Below are 17039 nucleotides of genomic sequence, written 5' to 3' on the forward strand. Positions count from 1 at the left end.
AGACAGCTTCACAGCTACCAAAAGAACTGAGAGAAGGAATAAACTGGTGCTTGTTTATCGATATGTTTCCTTATTGAATTGTACCCGTAAGTCAGTTGATGCTTGAAAAAAGCTGGCAATGTGCACTCTATTATAAACGGCAGATGGCCTCTAAACATATTCTCGAAAATAAATACAAGAACCGAAAACAATGCAACCCGCCTTCTATGCGCCTGGCTATATAGTCTGATTATCCATACTCGTTCTCGATTCCGCACATCTATAGGGTATCACAGGATCGAGTGTAGATGCAATACGAGGTGAATTGTTTTATGTCACCTTGTAGAGACTGGACATGGCCTGCAATATAGAGTCAGCGAGAATTGCTTCGCATGCGTAAACTAGGGAGAACACACAGCAGCTTGTCTGGGCTCAATGAAGAGCGCCTTCGCCTCCACCAGAACCGCTGGCTCTTGTCCATCCTTGGGCAGGGTCTCAAGGCGGCCCTCCACCCACGCTTTGCGACCTTCCACCTTGACTGTTTCCGCCTTCATAATAACGTAGGAATTGGCCATTGCGGGTAGTCGGTAATCAATGTTCAGGTTCGCAGTCACGCCAACCTTGTTCGGCAGAGCGGGGAAACAGCACCGCGCAAGACCTTCATCCAACAAGGTCGCCAGGAGACCACCGTGAACAATACCGGGGTGTCCTGAGAGATCGGAGCCGAGATAGAGGAGTGAAATCATGCTCTTACCACCTTCTTCACTGAAAACAACCGGCGGGACAACGATCTTGTTCGGACCCGCGAGGGTCCCGGCAGTGAGATTGCGTGCGCGCATGTACTCGGGGATCTTCAAATGTGGGCGCGACTCTGTAAACGCAGGGTTCTCGCGCAGAGAGACGGAAAGGGGATGGTTGTGGATGAAATCTTCAATCTCCTGCGAGTGCGCATCGGGAGGGACGAAGCTGGTGAGGGTCTCCTCATCCGAGGGCATAGGGGCGGCCATGATTCGAGAAGTGGTTTGTATAGTCTGATAGAATAAGCCAGCAGTAAAAGCGAAAAATGCGATAGAAGTAAATCCGATGAAACGGCGTAAGCGGGAACGGGGTTGTTGAGCTTGTTGAGGATGGGGCGGGACGGGAGCTGTTTCTTTATTAAATGAGAGTTAGAAATTCATTGATCCTTTATAAACCACGGGAAGAGACTTTCAACACAATGAGTAATCCAGCGACCACATACCAGTAGAATAACGAGATCTAGATCCTCGCAGGTATACAGAACGAGGGAGTGGAAGACGAGGGCGTACCGCGATCCTGGTGGTGGCAGCAGTGGGGAACCCCCGAAGCGCGACGGACGATTGGAAATGCCGCATGGCCGCTAGACCGTCAGATATTTTTGGCAGAATATGGTGGATCCGTGGACTGAGAAGATAAAACAGAGGCAAACAGACGGGGACACGTAAAAAAGGCTGAAAGATGCCTCGGGATCCCCGTCGATTCCCGTGGAATTAATTGGTGAGGATGAAAGAGACGTTAGGGCAGGATGGCGGTGAGTAACCATTGCAATATATCATTGGTCAGTGAAGCCATGGCAGAAAAATAACCTCGGCTGATCGGTGATTATTTAATCTAGTTGTGCAGTGCAGAATACGGAGTATCTGTACATAGAGTTTGGGCATAATTCTTGACTCTCTGCGCAGACGGAAGCACCTGTTTCTACGAGATTTGAGATATGCCGGAACATGATAGCCGACATAATGGCAATTGGCAGGGCCCCATCGTTGTAGCGCTGCGTATTGCTGTTCCGTGCATTGATGTTTCGCTTGGACGGAGACTGGTCAATGATTCAAGTGTTTCGCCTCTCCCCAATCATACGCTGCCTACAACACTCAATGTGTGTTTTATCTCCCTCACTATACGCTTGTATTTATTGGGCAGAAACCTCCAAAACTACAGAGCAGAATAGTTGTGACCTGCACATAGTTCACCTGAATGTCAGACAGTTGGTTGTACCGCTTTTCTCACCGCCTGTATATACAGTAACGCTAATGGCTAGAGATAATGTTATGACTCGCAGAAAGGACTACATCTCATCTCTAATTGAAGACTACGTACAGAGCCTTCGAGTACAAGAGCCCTATACGGAGTGCATTTATGATGATATATGCAGCTGGAACATCATACAGCATTCTGTAGACACAAAGCTCACTCTCCGGTTCTTAGATCTGCGAAATGACGATGTACGTCATGTCGGTTGTTTTTTCCGGCCAGTCAAATATCGCATTTTCTTACAGATCCTTCCGCTCAGGGCTCGACATCTCCAGCCATACAATTTTAATTCAATGCACTCATTTGTTCTCTCTGAACATGTCAAATTCTACCTCTGTCAAGAGAGAGTAGCAAGATTTGGCTTCGGATGGAGCAGCAACGCTCCCGACAACTTGCTCCTGCCCCGGCCAAACCTCCGCCACCCCCCTCAAAGGGCCCCATGAAAAGGACCGCAGAGGTTCCTCGTCGAGAAAAGATAACATCTGCTTGCAAAGAATGCAAAGTGCGCAAATCAAAGGTGTGTCGATATATATCTTCCCTGGCAATGGGAAGGATTCGATATTAATTTCTGTGTTCGATAGTGCAATGGGGGAATGCCGTGTGGAGCATGCGATAAGAACAATACCCGGTGTGTTTATGACGAGAACAGTGATAAACGTCGGCGTACTATTATGAACCAGAAAATCCAACAACTTGAAGCAGATCGTGACTTGCTAATTCGACTTGTTACCACTCTTCGAGAGACCGACGATTGCCGTGCCACACAACTCCTCAACCTCATCCGCAGCAATTCCTCATTGGAAGAGATCAGGGTTTACATTAATGAGCGCCTCTACGATGAGTCGGAGAAGCCGTCCGGGTTGGTTGATCTCGCAGACCGGTTGCGTCCATTGAGTGAATCTGAGTATCTATCGCAACGAAGACTTTTAGATGTAAGAAGGCTCACAGACATTCCTACCTGGAAGGTACCGGCCAAGCCATGGACCAAAGTCACGGATGATGACGATTTTGTTTCGCACTTGATTTCCCTGTGGTTTACCTGGTACCATCCATACTTCAACTGGATCGACCGTGATATGTTCATCCGAGACATGCAATTTGGAAATGCACGAAACGCCAAATATTGTTCACCATTTCTGGTGAATATCATTTTAGCCGATGCTTGCGTATGACGACCACCATTCATTCTATCGCCAACGCCTTCTAACGACCAAATCAGGCCTACTCAGACTATCCGGAAGCTTATTCAGATGCGAATGACCGGTCTTCCAAGGGGGTTCACTTTTACGAGGAAGCCAAGCGCTTATATGAGGAAGAGGAAGGACGGGTCACATTGTCGACTGTTCAGGGGTTATGTGTCCTTTGGGCTTGGTGAGTATGTTTATCTCCAGTCGTTGGACAGAAAGACTCACTTTGTTACAGTGCAGCATTGATCGGCAGAGATGGACGCGGTTGGGTTTACCAAGGTCAACTAGCATACGCGCTGCAGGACCTGATGGACAATATTGAAAAGGAACATGGACTGGGGTACGAACCACATGTCGTGGATAATGCTGTATGGGGAATTTATAATATCACAACGTAAGAGCAGATGGTCTCCAAAATCTCGTGCAGTATGCTTACTTGACCAGCGCGAGTTCTATAAGCTGTCAAAGATTTCCTTTGATCAAGACGCCAAAAAGACCATATCTTCGCGCCCCAGATTCCAACAGAGAGTTTTTGGACGTGTGGTACCCATATCCAACACAGTCCTATGCCGTACCATCTCACATGATCCATCTTGTGAACGCTTCCTCTGACCTAAGCAGAATTACGCACGATGTGTCTACAATATTCTTTGACCCTCAATCTGGATTGAAAAATATGACATTCTCTGAGACGCTGCAGAATGCCCAAAATGTGCATGCTCGACTGCAGGATTGGAAGAAGAAACTGATCTCCTGTTTAAGAGAAGAGAGCAGCGACGTCCCTCACGTCTTGTCATTACAGTAAGTTTGGCAATTGCCCCCAGTGACTCGTTTTGGCAACAATAGGCATGGGGTTTGACAAGGCTCCTAGTATGTATTATTGTGCAATCATCACCACCATATTCGGCTTCGTCGAAGAGAAAGCCAAAGAACACGAACTGCCCCAGGAAAAGTATCAAGATGCTCTCAACCTGAGACTTACCTCAGCTCGCAAAACCGCACAGTTAGAGGGAACCTGCTGTGCATCATGGGGCATTGACCGTGCCCCAGCTGGCAACGTGCAATGGATCACCGTCGCCCTATCCACGCTCCTGGAACATCTAGATGACAACGACAATCGCGAGGCATTTATCAGCCTTTGCATCGCCTCAAAAGCTATTTCCCGGCGCTGGGTGCTTGGAAAGGCAATGCTTCGCTCGATTCATAATACCGCCCGGCAGCTGAACATCACGCTGCCCGCTGAGACCAGTGCGCTTTTTTCTGAATTAGACAATCAGTGCACTTCTTTGAGGGTCGCAGAGTCGGTTAATAGTCTGTACTCGAACTTGGTCATGATTCACGGATTCAATAGGAATGATGAAGCGGAGATTGGCAAGTCTTTGGAGAGCATATTGCTGAACAAAAGTTCTGCTGAGAGTTAATTACTCGTCTCATCCTCACTATCTCGGAAGACTCAGTCTCATTGGAGACAATAGAGTTGTATTCACACTGAGTAGGCCTCGGGGCTACATTGAATAAGTGATACACCAATCCTCAGCTATCCTTACCTTGTATTTAGCTTTTGATCATAATGCATTCGTTTTGTGGTCGTTTTTTGGAATGTAGAAACGTAGAACAGCGTGATACCATTCCCAGACACGTATTGGCGCTTCGACTTCGAAGTCCATGCGAGCCTCTTAGTGGTTTTAGCATCTCTCATAATGATACGCCGGCATATACTTCTTCCCCCCCCACCGGTTTGATAACGGGAGACCATCTGCTCCGTATATTGTCATTGGGAATATGATGCACTGAAAGGCTGACTCTTCAATCTGATATCCTGCGCTATGGCAAACGGTATCCTTCTAAGGAATTACGCTGCTTACGAACTCTCCTACAATAAGATAGAAGAAGCAAAATAACTATGGATATCGCCGCTGTCACATAAAATAGTGCGTGACGGTGCTACAGAAGTCTTTGTTCGCCCTGTCGTACAGATATGTGCCACGAGACTGAGATACCAATCGGATAACAAGATGAAAATATCCCCCTGCAGCGATCGACAGAGCACCTCAAGAAACATGTGCCGGATGCCCGCATTCCAGAGAGCTAAGACGGGTACACACATGAGGGGTGTCATTCAATATCCTATCCCTGGATTACTCGTGGAAGGGGAAGGGGGGATACGCTCATCGGTATGTGGCTACTCGATAATGTTCTTCAGGCTTTCTTCACCCCTCCCTCCCTACTTGTGACTAGGAAGGTTCTTTGCAGTTGCTTGTGATGATGGCCACTCGTTCACTTTTTTCGTGCATTTCTGTAGGCATCGCTGGGTTTCTGGCAGCTGGTGCTAATGGTGAAGATACTTTGGATTATGATGTGTTGGAATATATAAACCCGCTTATTGGAAGCACTGGAGGAGGTATTGTGTTTCTTTTATATACCATGGTGTACCCGACTAACTTATCTACCTCACTCCAGGTAATGTCTTCGCCGGCGCGTCAATGCCTTACGGCATGGCCAAAGCCGTTGCCGACACAGACTCCCCGACCAACCAGGGAGGATTTGCATACGATGGCAGCAACATCACCGGCTTCTCGGGCTTACATGATTCAGGCACTGGAGGATCCCCATCGCTCGGAAACTTCCCTCTATTCCCATACGTGAAGTGTGACGGTGACGACATCAATGGCTGCGTCTATCCCAAAAAAGACCGCAAGACCGGCTATGATCCAAATTCCGTGACTGCAAGTCCTGGATATTTTGGATTAACGATGAACTCGGGGATTATGGTAGACATGACAGCTTCTCACCATACATCCCTGTTCCGCTTCCGCTTCCCGAATGAGAGTGATGCATCGAGTCCGTTGATCTTGCTAGATTTGACAGATTTGTCGGATAGCAGACAGGATAACGGGACTATATCTGTTGATCCATCTACAGGCCGCATGATGGGCCATGCGCGATTTCTGCCAAGTTTTGGGAGTGGTTCTTATGTTCCTTACTTCTGCGCGGATTTTCAAAGCGAGGCAGGGTTACGGGATAATGGAATTTTCGTCAATTCACGCGCTAGCACGGAGGTCAAGAAGCTGAATATCTCTCGCAGCATAAATGGATATCCTCTTCCGGTATGTAACCTATCATTACTATACATATATTTATTAGCTCACTCCATTAGGGCGGCGCTTTCGTCAGATTCAACTACACATCCGACCAAACAATCCAAGCCCGCGTCGGAACCAGTTTCATCAGCAGCGAGCAAGCATGCAAAAATGCTGAGGCTGAGGTCCCGGATTTCAACTTCCCCGGAACACATTCAGTCGCTTTGGGCATGTGGACGGAGAAGATGGCTCCCATTAGGGTATCGAGGAAGGGAGTCAATTCGTCTCTTTTGACTAATTTTTACAGTGGTATTTACCGTACCATGATTAATCCGCAGGATTATACTGGTGAGAATCCGCTGTGGAATAGTACGGAGCCATATTTTGACTCGTTCTATTGGTATGCATGTCCTCTGGCCTTTCTGTGTTATGACTGACATAACAGTCTGTGGGACTCATTCCGCTCTCAACTACCCTTTTTGACAATCCTCGATCCCAAATCCGTAGCTCGCATGATACGCTCCTTAATCGACACCCAAAAAAATCTGGGCTGGCTCCCAGACTGCCGCATGTCCCTTTGCAAAGGTACACCTACCCTCCCCCATAAACTCCCCAACTAACAAAACAGGCTACACCCAAGGCGGTTCCAACGCCGACATCGTCCTCGCAGACGCCTACATCAAAAACCTAACCGACGGTATCGACTGGTCCGCCGGCTACGCTGCCGTCAAAAAAGACGCCGAAGAAGAGCCCTTCGACTGGTCCGCCGAAGGCCGCGGCGGGCTCGACAGCTGGAAATCCCTACACTACATCCCCGTCGAGGACTTTGACTATGTCGGCTTCGGGCCGATGACGAGGAGTGTTTCGAGGACGTTGGAGTATGCGTATAACGATTTTGCCATTGCGCAGATTGCGCGCGGGCTGGGGGAGATTGGGGATGCGGAGGTATACGAGGAGAGGGCTGGGTATTGGACGAATTTGTTCCGGGAGGATCAGGCGTCGGTTGTTGGGGGTGAGGATACAGGGTTCCGGGGTTTTTTCCAACCTAGGTATTTGAATGGGTCCTGGGGATATCAGGTGAGTATCTCATACAGCACATATGAAAAGTCCTCAAGGTTCTAATGGGTCACAGGATCCCATCACCTGTTCAAGCATCGACACCAGCGGCCGCGCATGCTCCCTCCAAAACAACGCCGCAGAGACCTTCGAAGACAGTATCTGGGAATACCAATTCTTCGTCCCCCACCAAATGCAAACCCTAATAAGCCACCTTGGCGGCCCAACCCCCTTTACAACCCGCCTCGACTACCTCCACAACAACCGCATCACCTACATCGGCAACGAACCCTCCTTCCTAACAGTCTTCCAATACCACTACGCCGGCCGCCCTGCAAAATCAACCCTCCGCGCACACACATACATCCCCTCATCATTCTCTCCCACACCAAACGGCCTACCCGGTAATGATGACAGCGGCGCAATGGGCTCGTTTGTCGCGATGGCGATGATGGGCCTTTTTCCGAATCCGGGACAGGATGTTTATTTGATTTCTGCGCCGTTTTTCGAGGAAGTAAGTATTACTTCTCCGCTGACGGGGAAGACAGCGAGGGTGAAAACGGTGGGCTTTGATGCGGGGTATGAGAGGGTGTTCGTGCAGGAGGCGTTTTTGGACGGGGAGCGGTATGGCAGGAATTGGGTGGGGCATGACTTTTTCACGCAGGGGCGGGAGTTGGTGCTTGTTCTGGGGGAGAGTGAGAGTGGGTGGGGGACTGGAGAGGGGGATGTGCCGCCTTCGTTGGGGTAGTTTATACCACGTACTGGTGTTAGAATGTTAGGGCAAGAGGGCAGATGAACATCATTTATTCATGTTCTAGGTTATGTTGAATACACACCCGAAATCACACTAGACAACGCTTTTACAAACGAAAAGGGTTGAAACCACGCCAAACATTATATACACATAACAAAAAGAAAAGGAAACTAAGCCCTAACCCAGCAGCAACAACAGCCTATGGCCGATAAAACTTCGTCTCAACCCACGGCATCCCCACAACCGTAGCCTTGCGCACCTTATTCCTAACCAACACACCAACCTCCGTCCCCTTCTTATTCATCCCCTGTTTCACATACCCCATCGCAATGTTCGTCCCACCCAGCGACGGACTCGGCAACCCAGACGTAATAACACCAATCTGCGTGCGCGACTCATCATTCAAATCAACGATAATCGCGCCCTCGCGCGCAGGAGAGCCCTTCTCCACGGTGAACCCGACACGCCGCTGAGAGAGGGTCTTCGCGGGAGATGCGATTTGCGGGAGGATCACGGAGGACCCGTTGAAGTTGGTGTTGCCGGTGGCAGGGTCGCGGCGGTCTTTGCTGACGACCCAGCCGAGCGAGGCGGCGGGAGGTGTTTGTGCGGTGGTGATGTCGGAACCGTACAGGCACATTCCGGCTTCGAGACGGAGGGAGTCGCGGGCTGCGAGACCGGCGAGACGGACTTGGTCTGGGTTGACGAGGAGGAGGTCGACAACTTGTTGGGGGAGGGTGGGGGTGGTGGTTGGGATGGAGATTTCGAAGCCGTCCTCGCCGGTGTAGCCGGTGCGGGAGATGAGGAGGGGCTCTGCGGTGCGCGAGCCGTCGGGGAGGGTGAGGTAGAGGGTGCGGGAGTTGCCAAAGCCCAGGGTGGTCAGGTCGGCTTCAGGGCCGGAGCCGTGGATAAGGGGCTGGAGCACGGAAGCAGCCAAGGGCCCCTGGAGAGCAATAAGGGCGTTGTTGATGATCTCCCACTTGATGCTGTCAGCGCCGTTGGTGCTGCGGTAGGCGTCGATCTCCGTCTGCAAGAAGGCGAGATCCTCTTGACGACGGCCGGCATTGGTGACGAAGTAAAAGCTGTCTTCGCCCTGGCGGGTAATCACGCAGTCATCAATGATACCACCAGTTCCATCCTCCAAGAGACAAGACAGAGTAGACTGGTTGGCGTGGAGCTTATCAAGCGACGAGGGAGTCACTTTCATCAAAAGATCCATAGCCCCGGGTCCGCTCAGACGGTGCTGAACCCTGCTCAAGTCAGCACTATCCTTTCCACAAGTTATGCACGGGGAACATACATATGGCTCACATCAAACAAACTCGCCTTCTCCCTCGTCCAGTTATGACTCTCAAGATGGCTCAGATCCGAGTACTGCAAGGGCATCGAGAACCCCGCAAAAGGAACCATCCGCGCACCGCGCGCAACATGCAAATCATACAGCTGCGTCTTCCCCGCTGCCTCCGATGATGCAAAGCGCACCTGCAACTGAGGGAGCGCAGGTCCGAAACTAACTACCGGGCGTCTAGTGGCGGCGGAGCGGAGGCGGAAGGCTTGTCGCGAGCCATTGGAGACGACAGGAGCGGATTGCGAGGTCAGAGACCTTATACCCAGAAGGCTGATGCCTCTTCGCAACGGCTGGAGGGTCGACATTATGGACTGATGTGTGGTATAGAGAGGAATTGTAAGAAAATGGGAAGTCGCACCGGAGGACGAGAGAAAACAGTCGGCGAGATAACGGAAAAGTCACGTGGAGATATGACATCCCCGCGGGATGACGCAATGTCCGACAACGGCATCAAGAGAATCGGAATAGGTTAAGCTTATCTACATTTTACTCGGCTGGGAAATCAACCTACCCCAAAGATAGGTCATGACTCTTCCCGCGGTGAATCACTAACTTTTGCAGTATTAGATAGACGCGAAGAAGAAATTCCCACCAACAATTACCCAGCATTATCAATCTAGAACACCTTCACGCCATTACGACGGCCTGTCTCGAACGTAGATCCCTTGAAAGAAAATGATCAAACAATTACAGAGAACAGACTAGTTTAGACACCATTGCTGGCGCAGGAGAAGGGGCTTCCCACGGTTCCAGCCCGATAATTGAGAATGACACTCATAACGGAGGCCTGCAGTTATTAGTTACTGGTCAAGAGACGGAAAAGGAGAGTCAGGGACTTACGTAGGTTCCTGGACCTAAGAAGAAAAGACCCACGCCAATGAGTCCAACATTCAGAAGGAAGCCCAGCCAGCCGCGGATGCCACGCTTCTTATAGAAGCCCGGTCCATAGTCTTCCCGTCTCATCCGGAGATAAGCCGTACCCCAAAAGATGAATCCAAAGAAAGAATCGAACAGGGAGCTCATAATGGAGAGCAAGTCGTTGAAGAAGGGAATGACCGAGGCAATGATGAAGGCCAGGACCCAGAGCACTGCGAGAATGGCACCCCAGGAGACCCATCCGACTACCGTATGGTTACCCTTGTGACGGGTGTTTTCAAAGATACGGAAGAAGATAAACCGAGCAGAAACGGAGGCGTAGAGAACGCCAAGGAAAACCAAGGTCGGGACCATGAACGAGAATGACACTTTCTTGTACACCTCGTCGCTAATTGATCCAAAGGCAGGCGTTGTCATGTACTGATTGCCGGTGTAGACGTAGATGACAGCGCCAACCACACTGAAAACAATGATTTCTGCGACAGTCACAGCTGTCACGGACTTCCAGAAGTCCTTGGGCTCCTTCATTTCGGCAATGAAACTGGGAAGCGTGATCTGGCCGATGAATGTGTAGCTGATGTTTAAGAACGCATTAACGGCGGATACAAAGGTCGTTCCTGCGACGGGGAGAGCCGTATAGATCGGATCGCCCTTGGCGGGAGTGTAGCCTGCCGGATGCGATTCGATGCCGGCGAAGATCATGGCCAGCAGGACTGAGATGAACGTGAAAAGCGCAGAGAACGTGGCGACCTTGGATAGGGCGTCGAACGTTCGTGGAAGCGAACAGATCCACGAAACGATACCGGTAACCACGGAGAAGACAATAGTGCAAGTGCCATGGTTGCTTATGGTGTTGAGCCACTCCGCGCCGATCAAGATGTGCACACCCTGCAATTGATGTTAGATATGGATCGCAACTGAAATAGGGGCAAATACAGTACCTGAATAAAGGTATTGTTCAACAAAAACATCACTGCAGTCAAGTACCAGACAATCCTAGAGTCCCAAAACAAGTACTGGCCAATGTCGCACACGTCCCGAACTTCGGGATGTCGCAAACAGAACCGCCTGCGGGAGTCAGCTCATTCTAGAATACCCCAATGCGCGCTGTCAAACATAAAACATAAACGTACCAAATAATCAACGACGTATAAAGCACGACCGCCGCAATGAATACCGTCAGAATCAACCCCGGCACCAGTCCCAAAATGGAATACGACCACGGAAACGACATGATCGCCAGACAAATGTACTCAGAGAACAGCAGCGCGGCCGTCTTCTGCCAACTACAGGTACGATACTTGATGGCATTTTCCGACTCCAGCTCGATCTGCCGCACAATCTCTTCCTCTGTATCCGAGTGTCCACCACCAACGCGATGTTCCGCATTGGCCGGATCGTAGTCCTTCAGCTTGGCCGGGTCATGGTCGTGGTCGTTCTCGAGTTTGTCGGAAAGCGACGAGGACTGACGGTCATCTTGAGGGGAGACTGTTGGCATTTTGGACTTGTCGTGGTCCTGGTCGTGGTCGTACGCCGCCATTTTATGAAGCGGACGAACCGCGAGTGGAAGGAAGCGGTGGAGCGAAGAGAAGAGGAAATACTGAGCACCTTGGGATGCATGTACTGCGCCTGTCGACAGGATTCGAGTATGCGAGAACTGGGGAAAGAAGTGTTAATATCGGAAGTCCGGGGGAAAATCCAGAGATGGAGATAGGGTAGTATTCAAGATGGAGCCCTCACCTTCGATTACTCAGAAAGAAAACGACGACAAACAGACGAACGCAGAGAAGAGAATACTTGAAGAGAACAAGAGAGAGAGAGTTTGAGAGAAGTTTGAGAGTGATTGAGCGAAGGGAAAAAGGCTGCGAAGAGGCAACAGAAAAAAGAAATAAGACGAGACCTTATCCGGATTCCCAAACAGGTAATGAGCGGACTACGAACGCTACTTGGCTCACGGATGCAACCGAATTGGCAGAAAAGGGAAGAAAATTCATTCAAAAAAGGAATCGATCTCAATTATTTATGGCCTCATTGTATCTCAGTAGGTCGTTGATTATACGCATTACGGGCTAGAGTGAGGGACGCAGTACTTTACGTATTCATTTACGAGAATTACGCCGGGGTCACCGAGTAGTGACGAAGAAGCCCACTAAAACACACCCACTGCCGCGGGCCATGATGTTTACAGTTTGGCCTGTGTTGTGCACGGCCCACAGGTCTGTTTCCGGTCATTGGCCTATGCCAAGGAACTGCCCCCGCATCCGTTTTTAGCGCGTTTATTTTATCCAAAGGTGAGCCGGCATAGTATGATGGAGTGAGTTTTATCTATACTTGTATAGAGTATGGTGTTGACCATGAGAAGATAAAATACAGTCATATCAAATAAAATACAGCACTAAAATAAGCCACCAAATCCTACGAAAGTCTGGAACCAGGAAAATTCAAATGACAGTCCCAATACGGTTAGTCGATCTGAGATGACCGGAAGTGGATATGGCGTGATTCCACGTGCATACAGCCTCATACAGTACTTTATACATACAGCTAATCCCTACATCAACCTCAATACATGGATCCTCCTTAATATATACAATCGGATGCCCTGGAGCTCCCTGACCAGGCCAGGGTTGGTCCATGGGAGTTCTCTCCGGCAAGCGTCCACGTGATGTCATGCCTCTACGTACTCTATACCGAGTACTACTCGCTTTCTACTCTATGGATGCCATGACCCAGACTCAATCGAACATTGACACTGCTCTGATGTACTCCTCAGCTGAGGTCGGAATTGGCTTCAAGGTATCATCAATGTTCTTTGTTCAGGTACAAATTTACCTGTGGTAGCTCTACATCACATGACATACAAGTAAAGATGTAAAAGAATGCTTTTGGTATCTGCAGTATACTATGTTCAAGTAAATAAAAATTACATTCCATCGTCTTCTCCAGCCAGTAGTGCCGCGTAGTCGTCTGCAGATGCAAATGTAGGCAGGTGCTTGAGCTTGCGCCGCTTCTTCGAGTCCTTCTCCTTGGCCGGTTTCTCCTCTTCCTCTTCCTCTTCTTCTCCAAAGTCGCCCATGTCCATAGGCAGCTCCTCGTCGCTTCCAACAAAGGCATCATCGTCAGAGACGTCCATGTCAAAATCGTCGTCCTCGTCTGAGGGCTCCTCGTCCTTCTTCTTGGAGTCCTTGCTCTTGGGCTTGGGTGCTGGCTCTGGCTCGGAAATGTCTTCGTCGACGGGCTCCTCATCTGACTTGTCGGACTCGTCGTTGAAGATAACGCCCTCGTCACCGCTGCCCTCATCCGCATTCTCTTCCGCGTCGTAGGCAGACTCGAGATCATCCATGTCCAGATCATCATCGCTATCACCGTCCTCCAGCTCAGGCCGCGAATCGACAAGCGCCTTCCAAATCTCATCCTCATTATCACTGAGATCCCCATCCTCTTCATGCTTGGCAACGGGATCCTTGTCGTCCTTCTTACTCCGCGCCTTGCTCTTTTCCTTATCCTTCCCGACACGGTTGAAGTACTCATGGAAGAACACATCCTCTGCAGCAACCTCGTCCGCCTTCTTCTTCCAGAAGGCTTCGGAGTTGAGCGGCACGTGCGTCGCGGCTTTTCCAGCGCCAATGAACCGATCGGCTGTTTCTCCACCTGCAAGCGGCTGCATGATGGACGATCCCCGTGCGCCCTTGTCTGCCTTGGGCGTGCGGTAGATGAAGCGGTCAAGGAAGTGCGAGAGGGTGTGGATGGAGAGATCGGGTTTGCCACTCATTGTTTGGTGGTCGAGGAGGTGGGCCGCATTGACCGATACTGATGGATGGAAGTGTGACATGTAAGGGAGCTACTTCGCGTTAGTTTGATTCAGATATTACATGCGTAGAAGTTAAAAATGACTCACCAGTTCCCAGAGACATGTCTTATCGGCATTGCTGTGCTCGGGATCTCTCTTGCGCGGGTCATATACATTCTGCGGCTTCTGCGGCTTAACTTCAGGTTCCTCTGGCTGCTGTGGTTCATCGTCCTCATCAGGCACGTCCCGGAAGACCTCTTCGTCATCGCTTTCATTCTCCTCAGGCTGATCAAGCAACGTCTGTAGACCACTGTATGTTTTTTCCAACTCGCGGATCAGATAGAAAATACCACAGATAAACGACGGTTGATGCATCCCAAGAATCTGAACTAAACGCTTGACAAACGCCTTGACGCGTCGGATGTTCACATCATTCTTCAATGCCTTGAACAGAAGGTTGAGGTAAAGCGCTTGCTTTGATGACGTAGCAACTCGGGGATCAAGCAGCGATTCGTATAATGTCCGGTAGAATCGGTCAGCGCCGACCTGGTGCGATGACGTTAATTGCTGGATCAACATGAGAGCTTGGATGCTCGTGTTGAAGTTTGACGAGTGCGTAATGCGGAACAAAGTGTCGATGTGTTTTGCAAGGCTGTAAAAAAGTTTAGCTATTGCTCACCGCAGAAGAAAAAAGTAACATACCGAGCAGTGTCAGAGCTTGTAAAAGGGTAAGCTCGATTGACGCCAGTCAGAACACCAGACACAAGTTTGTCCTGCATCTCCTCCTGTTGAGCAAGACCCTTTTCCTCTTCCTTCGCCTTCTTGATGCTCTTCCTATTACCGGGCTTGTTCTTGCCTTGCTGACTCTTAACGGGCTTCTTAGATTTTAGCAGGGTAACAAAAAGCGCGAAGTAGATATCAAGCAACTTGACCGCGGTCTTCTCCTCCTTCAAGCTCAGGACAGTCTGGTTCAATGTGATAATACCATAGTACTTGGCGTGCTGGCTTTGTCCTGGCCGGAAAAGCACCTCTTCAACAGCTGTGACGACCGTCGGCTTCATAAGGGGGTGCACTTGTTCCAGCTGCAGGAGCAGGTACGAAGCACGCGATGCGATCTTCTTGCTCGGATCGCCAAGCTTGTTGACCAGCAGTCGCAGAAGATTAGCTTCCTGCTCCGGCTTCTCCTTCAGCAATTCGTAGACGTAACTCAGAGCGCGGGAGCGGGAGAACTCGATCTCGTCATTGCACCAGACTTCCAGAATCTTGAGGACTTCGAAGTACTGGTCCTTTAGGAAGTTTTCGTAAGCCCACAGGATGAGATGGCTGTTCTGGAGACCATTGGGAAGAGGGTCATTTGCAGTCCAGTTGTTGACTCCCTGGAATGCAGCCATGAGGGACGGCTGGTTCGCGAATGAACGGAGTCGTCGATCATTCGGGAGAAGTGTACCCTGGGCGAACATATCCTTCAAAGAACGAAGCACTTCGACTGCTTGCGCACGGCTTCGCTTCTTTCCAAGACCGACCAGGGTCTCCAGTGCCTTGGTGTTATGCACCGGAGATTCTTGGACGGCCAGTGTGAGTGCGGAGATCTTGTCACTGAGTGTACCGGAGGCCATTATGGTCGAATAGAACTTGTGGGATGAGGATGCTGAAGCTTGTTGCGCTGCATTGTACATCTTTGTATCCTTCTCTAACAGCGACAAGGCATGTTCGTGCAATCGATCAACCACATAACGGGGAAGTGTAGTCGCTAGTTTCGCAGATTTGATCGAAGGGAGAGATGTCGCGTACCAGTCAGACCTCGGTGGAATAACCTATTTTCTATTAGTCTCAACCCTTTCCAGCAGTTGGTCTGGGTTGGTATACGCACCAGTTTAGCGAATTCCTTGGGAACAACGAATTCTTCTGGTTTCACGGGTTCCTTTTTCGTCTCCTTCGAGTATTCTTCAGCGTTAGCAGAAGGCTCAGGAGAAGCCTCCTCTTCCGCATCAGACTCCTCTTCCTCAGCTTCTTCCTGCTCATCGCTTTCATCATCTCCATCTCCCTCCTCTTCCTCGTCGTCGTCCGCCTCCTCTTCCTGTTCCTCTTCCACCTCGTCATCCTTCAAGTCTTCTGGCACAACCTGACCCGCAGCCGCCAGCATACTCGACAACTCTTTGCGTAATGCATCATCGTCAGATTTCTTGCCCGATTTCTTCGAGGTATTCACGTCTTCCACTTCATCTTCGGACTCAACACCTGCAACCAAATCGAGATCCTCCTCAGTACCTCCGAGGGCCAAGATCTCCTGGCGCAGGGTATCATCACTCGCTTTCGACACCTTATCCTTCCCAGCAGACTTTTCTTCCCGCGCGATCACATCACCGTTGCGATCCCGTTTTTTGCCCTTGTTATCATTCTTCGGTTCTTGCTTCGGCGCAGCTCTCGGTGCTGATTCGTTCTTGGTATTATTCTTAGGAGCCGGGGCATCCTTCTTAGGGGTATCGTTCTTAGGAGCATCCTTCGCGCCACCCTTGCCTTTGTTCTTCGATTTGGAGTTCTGGTCCTTCAACTTCTGTTCGATTTTCTGTCGCAGGCCGGCGAATGCGTTTTCCTCGAAATTAGGGAGAGAATCTCCCCCAACGTTGGAATCGTTCAATGCGACGCCGCCATCTGGAATGGCTGAGCCTTTCCCTTTATTATTATTTTTCGCCATGGCGAATGTGTATTGTTGGGAATGTGAACTTGAAGATCATAAATCGAGGCATGAACTTTTTTCTTGTCTTTTTTTCTGCCGCCCAAATGCCCCGAAATATCAAGTCCGCCGGGGAAATGTTGTTGCGGATTTCCGCTTCGGAGTCCTGTGTGCTGCATACAAAGCAATTTATGTTTGCGAATTTGGAGCTGGAAATACTTAATTTGTTAATATTCGGCTTCTATCTAT

General features: G+C 50.0%; 6 protein-coding genes across 6 annotated transcripts; 2 read left to right on the top strand and 4 right to left on the bottom strand.

The window, feature by feature from the left end:
• Window positions 1-309: 309 nt before the first annotated feature.
• Window positions 310-1352, bottom strand: ACHE_30120A (PaaI family thioesterase; the record flags this gene model as incomplete). The annotated part of the gene is made up of 3 exons (XM_043276703.1): window positions 310-339; window positions 396-1129; window positions 1220-1352. 3 exons carry the CDS (start codon window positions 1350-1352, stop codon window positions 310-312), a joined length of 897 nt encoding a protein of 298 aa, XP_043134655.1.
• A 1043-nt stretch (window positions 1353-2395) lies between these two features.
• ACHE_30121S (uncharacterized protein) lies at window positions 2396-4636 on the top strand (the record flags this gene model as incomplete). The annotated part of the gene is made up of 6 exons (XM_043276704.1): window positions 2396-2545; window positions 2610-3194; window positions 3248-3399; window positions 3451-3609; window positions 3660-4016; window positions 4087-4636. 6 exons carry the CDS (start codon window positions 2396-2398, stop codon window positions 4634-4636), a joined length of 1953 nt encoding a protein of 650 aa, XP_043134656.1.
• An 844-nt stretch (window positions 4637-5480) lies between these two features.
• ACHE_30122S (glycoside hydrolase family 92 protein) lies at window positions 5481-8099 on the top strand (the record flags this gene model as incomplete). Its single annotated transcript, XM_043276705.1, has 6 exons — window positions 5481-5616; window positions 5676-6322; window positions 6373-6695; window positions 6741-6880; window positions 6924-7372; window positions 7428-8099. The coding sequence occupies 6 exons, from the start codon at window positions 5481-5483 to the stop codon at window positions 8097-8099; spliced, it is 2367 nt and encodes a 788-aa protein (XP_043134657.1).
• A 205-nt stretch (window positions 8100-8304) lies between these two features.
• Window positions 8305-9755, bottom strand: GCV1 (glycine decarboxylase subunit T; the record flags this gene model as incomplete). Its single annotated transcript, XM_043276706.1, has 2 exons — window positions 8305-9352; window positions 9403-9755. 2 exons carry the CDS (start codon window positions 9753-9755, stop codon window positions 8305-8307), a joined length of 1401 nt encoding a protein of 466 aa, XP_043134658.1.
• Window positions 9756-10156: 401 nt separating this feature from the next.
• On the bottom strand, window positions 10157-11866 carry ACHE_30124A (putative neutral amino acid permease; the record flags this gene model as incomplete). Its single annotated transcript, XM_043276707.1, has 4 exons — window positions 10157-10237; window positions 10291-11214; window positions 11268-11394; window positions 11460-11866. The coding sequence occupies 4 exons, from the start codon at window positions 11864-11866 to the stop codon at window positions 10157-10159; spliced, it is 1539 nt and encodes a 512-aa protein (XP_043134659.1).
• A 1383-nt stretch (window positions 11867-13249) lies between these two features.
• ACHE_30125A (RNA-binding ribosome biosynthesis protein MAK21) lies at window positions 13250-16811 on the bottom strand (the record flags this gene model as incomplete). Its single annotated transcript, XM_043276708.1, has 4 exons — window positions 13250-14167; window positions 14225-14768; window positions 14819-15930; window positions 15987-16811. 4 exons carry the CDS (start codon window positions 16809-16811, stop codon window positions 13250-13252), a joined length of 3399 nt encoding a protein of 1132 aa, XP_043134660.1.
• Window positions 16812-17039: the final 228 nt, after the last annotated feature.

This window comes from Aspergillus chevalieri, chromosome 3, assembly GCF_016861735.1.
Source record: "Aspergillus chevalieri M1 DNA, chromosome 3, nearly complete sequence".
NCBI classification, from domain to species: domain Eukaryota; kingdom Fungi; phylum Ascomycota; class Eurotiomycetes; order Eurotiales; family Aspergillaceae; genus Aspergillus; species Aspergillus chevalieri.